The sequence below is a fragment of the Hipposideros armiger genome, unplaced genomic scaffold, assembly GCF_001890085.2.
Source record: "Hipposideros armiger isolate ML-2016 unplaced genomic scaffold, ASM189008v1 scaffold_683, whole genome shotgun sequence".
Lineage (NCBI taxonomy): Eukaryota > Metazoa > Chordata > Mammalia > Chiroptera > Hipposideridae > Hipposideros > Hipposideros armiger.
The window spans coordinates 404,846-416,456 of record NW_017732033.1 but is presented as its reverse complement, the minus strand read 5'-3'; the positions used below and the strand labels follow the sequence as shown (position 1 = coordinate 416,456).

General features: G+C 36.3%; 1 protein-coding gene across 2 annotated transcripts in view; it reads left to right on the top strand.

The window, feature by feature from the left end:
- The window catches only part of SHQ1 (SHQ1, H/ACA ribonucleoprotein assembly factor), a 131,811-nt gene that overhangs the window by 48,103 nt on the left and 72,097 nt on the right, over nt 1–11,611 (top strand). For both annotated transcript variants that reach the window (XM_019626550.1, XM_019626551.1), the window contains exons 7-9: nt 2,612–2,766; nt 4,420–4,473; nt 6,609–6,732. In XM_019626550.1, the coding sequence (XP_019482095.1) occupies nt 2,612–2,766; nt 4,420–4,473; nt 6,609–6,732 (333 nt within the window). The remainder of the gene's footprint in view (nt 1–2,611; nt 2,767–4,419; nt 4,474–6,608; nt 6,733–11,611) is intronic.

Below are 11,611 nucleotides of genomic sequence, written 5' to 3'. Positions count from 1 at the left end.
GCATTTTACAAGAAAAGGAATCTTAAAAAAAAAAGAATATAGCTTTATTAGCTGGGCAGAAAACCGGAAGCACAGCACATGTCCATCAGTATGAGGAGTGATTGGACAGACCCTGCTACACCGTGGAATATTCAAGGCCTTCACAAAAATGAGCTAAGTACCAATTAACTTGGAGAGATTTGCCAGATACTGTTGAGTGAGATAGGCTAGATGGAGAAAAATAATCTAATGCTTTGGGGTGAGGAGGTATAAACTCCCATGTATATACCTTTATGTGTTTATTTGATTACATGTTTGTCAAGAAAAATGTGCAAGTATTTATACTAAATTTTTAACATGGGGGGACTGTTGATGAAGATGGAAAGAGGGTGCCAAGCAAAAGAAGAAAAGGAAAACATACTACCGTATTTCCCGATGTATAAATTTGGGGTTTAAAAACTGGGTGCGTCTTATACAGTGGTTGTAGATTTTTTTACTTGCATTTCCCGCTTTTTTTGCGCTCATTGTTGTAGACTTTTTTACTTGCATTTCCCAATTTTTTGTGCTTGTTGTCTTTGTGCTCATTGTTTCGCACTTGTTACCGGTATATTACGGTAAGTTACGTTTTGCCACGTTTTGCCCAGCAGTGGCTCAGAAAAGATTTTCGTACAGTGCTGAATTCAAGTTAAAAGTGATCCAGTTTGCAAAAGTGAATATAAATTGTGCTGCTGAACGTAAGTTTGGTCCTCCTCCAACTGAGAAAACAAACCGAGACTGGCTACAGGAAGAAGAAACCCTACTGAAAATGCCACGGCAGTAGAAGGCCATGAGAGGCAAGTCGGCAAAATGGCCAGATTTAGAGAGGGAATTGAAGATATGGATTGAAGAGCAAAGGGCAGTTGGGTGATTCGTCATCAGACACAGATGAGGACAAGCTAGCTAATGGTTGGGAGTTTTGACAGTGATGAGGAGTTGTATGAATTTTATGATGAATAAAACTTGAGTTCAATAACTTTATGTAACACATTTTTTTTTTCAAATTTTGGGTTCCAAAATTAAGGTGCGTCTTATACATGGGAGCATTTTATACATGGGGAAATACAGAATGTTGAAAAGAAACATTTCCCATAAGTCTGATATGTGTGATATGGTCATATTTATGCATTTACGTATAACTTTGTTTCTGTGTGTGAAGAATATTAATACTATACACTTAAAATGGACCAATATTTGGGAATATTTATGTTTTTTGTATAAGACTTTCAAAATGGATAGTGAACATCTACAGTGTTATATTTAGCTATTATATGTTTTCTTTTGTCAAAATATATTAATTTTATTTTTTTAAAAGATTTTTATTGGGGAATTGGGGAGGGGAACAGACAAGTTGCTGTCCTTTTGTTCTTCAGTCTAGTTGTGGAGGACGTCGTTTCACTGGCCCATGTTGGTATTATCATTGCGCTTTTCCCGGGTGAGGCAGATCAGCCGCTGGCCACTGGATGGCCGCTCACGGTGGCTCTCGGCAGCTCACTCTGGCTGCTGGCTGCTGGCTGCTCACACCAGCTGCCAGCCACTCATGGTAGCTTTACAACAGCCCACTGCAGCTCCACTGCAGCCTGCACAGTTGCCGGCGACTCACGGCAACCCAGCTCCAGGTTGAACTGTTGTTCACCATCTTGGCTGTAGAGGGCGCAGCGTCACTGGCCCTAATGTGCTATCTGAACTGGGGCCCTTCTGCTCAGAGCTGGTGTCCCAAGCCAGCTCTTAACCAATGCGCCACTTGGCCGGCCCAAAATATATTAATTTTAAAGTCAATAGCTGACATTCAGATGCCTTGAATACAGAACAGTGTAGCAAAAAAAATGGGAGCAGGGTTTGGAAATATGGGATAGATATTGTTTAGACTTTTTTTTAAAATATTTTTTTGAGAATTGGGGAAGGGGAACAGTGTTGGGGAATTGGGAAAGGAGAACAGCCAAGTTGTTGTTCTTCAATCTTAGTTGTGGAGGGTGCACCTAGCTCATTTCCAAGTCCAGTTGCCATCCAGCCTCCCGTCGGCAGCTTGCGGCCGCTCAGCTGAAGGTGCCATGTTCAATCTTAGTTGCAGGGGGCGCAGCCCACCATCCCATGTGGGAATCGCATGCTCTAACCATTGAGCCATCTGGTCGCACATCAGCAGCTCAGGGCAGCTCAGCTCAGGGTGCCGTGTTCAATCTTAGTCATGGGGAGGGAGTAGCCCACCATCTCATGCAGGAGTTCAGCTGGCAACCTTGTTAGGAGCACGTGCTCTCACCAGCTGAACCATCCTGCCACCTGTTGGCAGCTTGGGCGCAGCTCACTGGCCCATGTGGGAATCGAACTGGAGATCCTGTTGCTCTGAGCTCCCTCTCTTAACCAACTGAGCCACTCGGCTAGCCTAGACATTTATTCTTTGTTTAACTCTACTAAGGTTGAGCAAATGTGTAGCCCTTAATAAAACTATGAAGTTCACTTAAAAAGTTGTTTATATATCCAGTTAAATAACTATTTCAGTTTCTATAATCAAAGTTCTAATTTTGACAAATATTCTACATTGGGGTTTCTACAAAACTGAATGGAATATCTAATTTTTAAATACTACGTTTTCTTCTAGTGTCTTTTTCTGAAGAAGAGAAATACCAGCTGCGAAAATTTGTCAATAAATCTTACCTGCTGGACAAGAGAGCCCATTGTCAAGTGTACTATAGTTTGATTGATATCCTTCTGGCATATTGTTATGAAACTCGTGTCACTGAAGGAGAGAGGAATGTAAGTACATGTGTGTCTGTGCTGTTGGCACAGACAGCTGTGCTAAGCAAACTGTATTAAGACATCACTCCTCTTGTTGAGTGAGACCTGTTGTGCTGAGTTACTTGGGGAGCACTCTGCATGGAGTTACACATGTATGTGGGTGGTGGGTACCAATGTGAAAACACACTGCTTACTTGGTCTCTTTATCTTATTTCTTGGCATCAGTTTTTACAAATAACAAAGTGGGGAAGTAAAACTGAAGGTAGAGAAAAAGGATCTTTAGGAGATAAATTGCCAAATGAGAGGACTGTTGCCATATGACACTTGACATCCACAAGAGGGAAACTTTACCATACATATATTCGTTCTCTGAGCTGTCATATAGCAGGTGCAAGGTATAGCATTTTACAAGAAAAGGAATCTTAAAAAAAAAAAAATCCCATTGTAAAAGTAAATTTTTTTGTAAAGTACATTAGTATTCTTTTTTTTTTTATTAAAGTTTATTGGGGTGACAGTTGTTAGTAAAGTTACATAGGTTTCAAATGTACAGTTCTGTAACACATCATCTATATATCAAGTTGTGTGTTCACTGCCCATTGGTATTCTTAAGTGATTTTTAAAACAATAACATAGACTTTATTGTATTTTTTCTTAAACTACATTTGATTTTGTAAATGAAGGACTAAACATTTTTCTCACCTACATAAAAAAGGGCTGGAAAACTAAAAAACAAAAAAAAGCCTTTCTGGTTAATGTGTCTCTTTTTATAATTGTCCATGCTTCAAGGGTTGTTCTTGAGCTGAGCATGTGCTTTTCTTTTTTAAAATTACACAAATACTTCATATCATTGTAAAGGGAAATTATTAAACCCGCCTTTCTCAATATCATAGCAGTAGCGTAGTTTTAGGATTACATTTTTGTATGTGCCAGATTTTCTGTTGTCATGATTCCGAAAATTTCAAAGGTGACTCTTGAGATTTGCATTTGACTCCAAAATGAATATTAATGAGGCTTAATATAACTGAAAATGCTTTTTGTTTCCCCTCATTTTTTAACGATTGGAGAAAATGTTTTCTTTGGCAAAAAAGTGCTTCATATTATTGCTTGAGAAGATAAGCAAGAGTGTTTAGTTATACTCAAAACAGTTCACCATTTTTATTCTTGTATCTGCATATCTGAAATCATGAAATCTTGCAACTTCAAAACCTTCTTTAGAATGTACCTATTCTCACACTATTCTCTGAAAGGCTAAATTCTTGAGCAGCTTTTTAAGTGCCACAGACAGCACTTCAACATTATCTTTGAGTCCTTTGGTAGATGATTTATTGAATGTTTGGGAGACAAGTAACGTTGTTGAGAAAGACAGAAATTGAGCAAGCATCGCTTTGCTTTAATTTTTACTGTCAAAGCCCCTGCTTATTTGCTCTTGTGTTCTGGGACTTTATCAGAGGAAAGGCTTTGCTTTATAAAATCCCAAGGAAAGTAGACAGAAACTTGTCTTTGGTAGTGTCTGCATCAGTAAAGCAATTATTTTTTCTCAATCACAGATACTTCTTAGTCCTTCTATATGTCAACACTACTCACTAGTTGAATAAATGGATATATTTGCTTTATTTTTAAATGTCTTTACCTCTAATGTAACAGTATTCTTTTCCCCTAAAATAAATAAAGGTTGAATCTGCATGGAATATCAGAAAACTGAGTCCAACACTGTGCTGGTTTGAGGTATGATGTTTAGTTGCAATTATTTAGATTTTATTTGTTCAGAAAGTTATTTTTCTGTTGTCATCAGTTCATTTTGGGTAATTCAAACAATTCCTTGACTTTTTAAAAGGGGGAAGTTTTGTTGTACAAGTTTTTTTTTTTACCATCCTTTAAATAAAATTCTGATTCCATTTGTTACTCTTATACTAATGAAGCCAGGTAAGGTGTTTTGGAAGTCAGGAGAGTGAAAATATACTTTGGAAAAAGAATGGGCATGTAATCTGTTGGAGGAGAATGTAGAGTGGCATTTGAGGCATGTTTGTAAGTTGGCGTATATTGGGGCTCAGCTCAAAGATGGGAAACAAACGTGGGTGATACTACTACTGACTGCCACTTATTGACCATCAGGGACTGCGTTAAGTGTTTTATATGTATTACCTCACCAATTCCTTTCAATAAGTCTGTGAGAAGTATTGTTGATATTTTATAGGTGAGGAAACTCAGATCATACAGCTTAAATAACTTCTCTTGGGTTCTACAATTAGTATGGTTAGGTGTGATAACTTTTAATATAGTAGTACTTGTTTTTATATGTATTTTATAGAAAATAGTTGTGTAGGTCTTACCAAAAATATCAAAGGGTGGCATCTTTAAATTTACTAGTTTTGAACAAATTGTTGTCTATCACAAGAGTAATTAACAGTAGAAACTTGAAAAAAGTGTCAGTTTAAACAATTGATAATTGTATCATCAATTAAGATGACTACTTTTTTTCCCCAGTTTAAATCTTAGATACACTACATTTTAAGGTGTAAAATCAAGGTTATTTCATCACATCGCTTTGTTCAAGAAATAGATAAGATGTCAGCCAGAACTGAAACACTTTATCAGATAATCTTGCGACTCCAAGAATGGTCCATGGACCAACAGCTTGACCAGCTTCCTCAGCTGGGAGCTCGTTAGCAGGACAGATGATCAGTTCAGACCCACTGAATCAGAATTTGTAGCAAGATCTCCAGGGATTCATATACATACTAAAGATGGAGAAGTACTGTTCTCTAGACTTCATTTGGGTCTCACATATTGCCATGATCAGTATATAACAGAGAAACTGGTTTCTGTAGTAATTGCATTGATTGCTTACATTGAAAACAAAGTAGTTGTCAGTTTCATAGTTCAGTTATTAAAATCAACATGAATAAATTCACTTGTTTATGATTTAATTTGAAATTTTTATTGTTTTTGAGAAAACTTAGACTTGCCAGACATGCTAATAACTGTCAAACTTTTATAAGTATTTCGTTTTTTTGCTAGAACTTTTTTAAAAGTTCATAATTCTTTTTAGACATAAACTATTCTTTGTCAGATACTCGATATTCTTAATCAGCTGTCTTATTTATTAAGGATTAATATATATGGAAAGTATGCTAAAATAAAGTTCCTTTAGTTTTAGTTTTATATTTTATGTTTTATATAAGGGTTACTTTTTTTAAAGAAAACTCAATTTAAAAACAATTTTGTAGAAAATTGCCTTTGTCTAGTGTTTTCAGTAAGTTTTGAATTGCTAATAGTATCAGTTTAATACTGTTTGAGATAAAACACTTTTTTCCTCTAGGGATTTTTAGTTTTCTCTTTGATAAGTAAAAACAAATTACTAAAGTAAATACCATGTATTATTCATGCCCAAAGCAAAGCAAAACAAAACAAAACAAAAAAGGAAGGGGAGGAGAGGGTACGTATGAACACACTTCACTGAAGAGTCCTACATCTTTCATCTACACTGTCTTGAAGGGTCCTAAAAGACAAAAACATGAAGCATATATCATTTAGAAATGTCTTTTATGTGCATCTGTATTTTGTTAGTGCCATGTGTTTTAGATTCATATTTGTAATTCTTAAGGGACTTTTAAAAAGTTTCCTGCCACATATATGATTTTTAAGGAGCATTTATGGTATATTGATAAAATATGAGAAATTACAAAGATTAAGATTAAATATTTTATGGTGAAGTGCATGTCTTCTTTTATGACTTTGTATTTCTCTTCTACTTGACTTAATGATAATCCAAGCTTATAATTTTTAATTGAGAATATTTCATTATGTGCTTTTGTTTGTAAATATAATATGGAAATGATTACTTATTTAAATAATCACAGACTTGGACTAATGTTCATGAAATCCTGGTATCATTTGGAAGAAGAGTTTTGTGCTATCCACTTTATCGCCATTTCAAGCTGGTGCTGAAAGCCTACAGAGACACCATAGAGATATTGCACCTAGGTAAGATACTATTGTGCTTGCAGCAATGAGAACGAAAAGTTCTGTTTTTAGTCTCTGAGGAAGAAAAATCATGATTTTCTTTTTTTCCTATATATAAATAATGAAAATCATTCAACCCAACCACTTTTCCTTCCAGGTATATAAAGTAATTGTCCCTCTATACAGATACATAATCACACAGATCACATAGAGAGGTGTGGTACTCTTTTTTTCTGAAAGGAGTGGGGAGGTAAATAGAGAAGCTAACTAACACACCATATTCCAAATCATTTTGTATTATAGAAGATTGCATCATTGTGTATGCTAGGACGCCTGTCATTTTCTAGGCAGTATGCTAGGACTGTGGGTATAATAATAAATGAGATAAATTTCCTCCTTCTGTGCAGTTTACAGTTTGGCCTGAAGTACAGATGGTAATTAATAAGCAATTCTAATATAGAGTGAAACTTTCTTTGCCGGAGGGAGCACAGTGATCCACTAGGACAGGAGTCGGCAAACTGTGGCTCGCGAGCCACATGTGGCTCTTTGGGTACTTTCCATCTCAAAAGTTTGCTGACTCCTGAAAGAGCCAATCCTGACCCTCACAACAATTTAAAAATTATTCGAGAGCCATATATATATTTTTACATAATCATCATTATGTGAATAATATCCTTTAAAAATTTATAAATGAAACTATGATAGTTTTCTTGTTTTTTCATTTTCAATTTTACTTCAGAGGCTCACGAGCCGCAGTTTGCTGACCCCTGGCGGCTCTTCCATCTGAAAAGTTTGTCTACCCCTGTACTAGGAAGGGGCATGGAACCTGAACTTGGGAGATTCCAAGAAGTACAGCTACTTTGAGGACTTTTCCTTTTTTTTTTTTTTTTTAAATTAAAGTTTATTGGGGTGATAATGGTTAGTAAAATTATATAGGTTTCAGGTGTACTATTCTGTAATACATCCTCTAGATATCACATTGTGTGTTTATCACCCAGAGTCAGTTCTCCTTCCATCATCATATATTTGATCCCCTTTACCCTCATCTACCACCCTCCTCTCCCCTTACCCTTTGGGGACTTTTGACTATTGCTAAACCCAACCTGAAAAGACAGCTATTTGCCAGTTTTAAGAATGCGGAAAATTCTAAGCTCTGAAATAAAATTCCAAAGTGCCAATGACAGCATCATTGAAGTATATAATTTCCAAGGTAATGATTTTGACAGGGACAACATCCATTTCTATGTACAGTTCTGGCGCATTTATTTAGAAGTCATTTTCTTTTTTAAAAAATTATTTATTTAAATTTTTTTTATTAGTTTCAGGTGTACAAAACAATGCAATAGTTATGCTTTTCACCCCTCACAAAGTGACAACACCCCTCCCCCTATTCACTGTCCCCTCACCCCCAATATCATACATATCTATTACAATTCCATTGACTCCACTCCCCACACTGTACTCCACGTCCCGTGACTATATATATATATATATATATATATATATATATATATATATATATATATATATATATATATATATATATATATATATATATATATATATATATATATAAAATTATAGTTGACATATAAGATTATTCAGTGGCAGCTTCAGATGTACAGTGCAGTGGTCAGGCCTCTACACCGTCCATGAAGTGGTCTCCCTAACAAGACATGAGTCCACCTAGCCCCCTAAAAAATATTTACAACATTATTGATTATATTCCCTAAACTGTCTTTTCTATCCCTGTGGCAGTACTGAAGTTACCAATTTATGTTGTCTTGTCCCTTTCCCTTCTCCCTCATCCCCACCCCCTTCCATCTAGCAACTATCAGTTTTTCCTCTGTGTCTCTGAGACTATTTCTGTTTACATTGCTCATTTATTCAGTTTTTTAGATTCCACATATAACTGACTTATTTCACTTAACATAATGTTCTCTAGGTCCATCCATATCATTGCAAATGGCACGATTTCATTGTTCTTTACAGCTGAGTAATACTCCATTGTGTAAATGTACCACAGCTTCTTAATCCAGTCATCTACTGATGGGCATTTCGATTGTTTCCAAGTCTTGACTATTGTAAATAGTGCTGCAATGAACATAGGGGTGCATATATTTTTTCTAATTAGTGTTTTGGGTTTCTGGATAAATACCTAAGAGTGGAATTGCTGGGTCATGAGGTAGTTCCATTTCCAGTTTTTTGAGATACCTCCATACTGATTTCCATAGTGGATGCACCAATCTGCAATCGCACCAACACTGCAGCAGGGTTCCCTTTTCCCCACAACCTCGCCAGCACTTGTTGTTTGTTGATTTATTGATGATAGCGATTCTGACCAGAGTGAGGTGGTATCCCATTGTGTTTTTTATTTGCATTTCTCTAATGATTAGTGAAGTTGAACATTTTTTCATATGCCTGTTGGCCATCTGTATGTCCTCTTTAGAGAAATGTCTCTTCATATCCTCTGCCCTTTTTTTAATTGGGTTGTTTGTTTTTTTGGTGTTGAGTTGCATGAGTGTTTTATAAATTTTGGATATTAACCCCTTATCCGATATATCGTTGACAAATATCTTCTCCCATGCAGTAGGCTTCCTTTTTGTTTTGTTGATGGTTTCCTTTGCTGTGAAAAAACTTTTAAGTTTGATGTAATTCCATATGTTCATTTTTTCTTTTGCTTCCCTTGCCTGTAGGGATATATCAGTAAAAACATTGCTTAGGGTAATGTCTGCAAATTTACTCCCTACATTTTCTTCTAGGAGTTTAATGGTTTCAGATCTTACATTTAAGTATTTAATACATTTTGAGTTTGTTCTTGTATATGGTGTAAGGAAGTAGTCCAGTTTCATTTTTTTGCATGTGTCAGTCCAATTTTCCTAGCACGATTTATTGAATAGACTGTCTTTACCCCAGTGTAAATTCTTGCTTCCATTGTCATAGATTAATTGACTGTATATGAATGGATTTATTTCTGGGCTCTCTATTCTGTTCCATTGATCTATGTGCCTATTTTTATGCCAGTACCATGCTGTTTTGATTAATGTAGCCTTGTAATATGATTTGATGTTGGGTAGCATGATCCCCCAACTTTGTTCTTATTTCTCAAGATTGTCGTGGCTATTCGGGGTCTTTTATGGTTCCATATAAATTTTAGGATTATATTCTGTAATTCTGTGAAAAATGCCCTTGGTAGTTTGATAGGAATTGCATTGAGTTTAGATATTGCTTTAGGCAATATGGACATTTTAACTATATTAATTCTTCCTATATATGAGCATGGTAGGTGTTTCCATTTATTTGTATCTTCTTTCTCTCTTCAGTGTCTTATAATTTTCGGAGTACAGGTCTTTTATTTCTTTGGTTAAATTTATTTCTAAGTATTTTATAGTTCTGGAAGCAACTGTAAATGGGACTGTTTTCTTAATTTCTCCTTCTGATGGTTTATTATTGGTATATACAAATGCAACTGATTTCTGAATATTGATTTTGTATCCTGCTACCTTACTGAATTCATCTATCAGCTTCAATAGTTTTTTGATGGAGTCTTTGGGGTTCTCTATATATAGTATCATGTCATCTGCATATAATGACAATTTTACTTCCTCCTTACCAATTTGGATGCCTTTTATTTCTTTTTCATGTCTGATTGCTGAGGCTAGAACTTTCAGAACTATGTTGAATAAAAATGGAGAAAGTGGACAGCCTTGTCTTGTTCCTGATCTTAAGGGGAATGGTTTTAGTTTTTCCCCATTGAATATGGTGTTAGCTGTGGGTTTATCATATATGGCCTTTATTATGTTGAGATATGATTCCTCTATTCCCACTTTGCAAAGAGCTTTTATCATAAATGGCTGCTGTATTTTGTCAAATGCTTTTTCTGAATCTATTGATATAACCATATGATTTTTATTTTTAATTTTGTTAATGTGGTGTATCACATTAATTGATTTGCAGATATTGAACCAACCTTGCAAACGGGGAATGAATCCCTCTTGATCATTGTGTATAATCTTCTTAATATATTGCTGCATTCTGTTTGCTAGTATTTTGTTGAGAATTTTTGCATCTATGTTCATCAGGGATATTGGCCTGTAGTTTTTCTTTTTTGTACTGTCTTTGTCTGGTTTTGGAATCAGGGTGATAGTGGCCTCATAGAAAGAGTTTGGGAGCCTTTCCTCCTTCTGGATTTTTTGGAATAGTTTGAGAAGACTAGCTGATAATTGCTTTTTGAATGTTTGGTAAAATTCACTTGTGAAGCCATCACGTCCAGGGCGTTTGTTGGGAGCTTGTTGATTACTGATTCAATGTCCTTGGTAGTATTCAGTCTATTCAGATTTTCCGTTTCTTTTTGCTTTAGCTTAGGAAGGATGTATGCTTCTAGGAAATTATCTACTTCTTCCAGATTGTCAAATTTGTTGGTGTATAGTTGCTCATAGAAATTTCTTAAATTTTTTTGTATTTCTGTGGTATCTGTTGTCACATCACCTCTTTCATTACTGATTTTACTAATTTGAGTCCTCTTTTAAGATTGTTATTGAGGAATTGGGGGATGGAAACGGTGCTGGGGAATTGGGGGAAGGGGAACAGACAAATTGCTGTCCTTTTGTTCTTCAGTCTAGTTGTGGAGAACGTTGCTTCACTGGCCCAAGTTGGCACCATCATTGCGCTCTACCCGGGCGAGGCAGATCAGTCGCCGGCTTTTAGACGGCCGCTCACAGCGGCTGCTGGCCACTCACGCTGGCTGCTGGCTACACACGGTAGCCCATGGCAACCCACTGCAGCAGGGGATGCAGCCTACGCGGTCGCTGGCGACTCATGGCAGCCCAACTCCAGGTTGAGCTGTTGTTCAGCATCTTAGTTGTAGAGGGCAGTGTCACTGGCCCTCATATGTGGGATC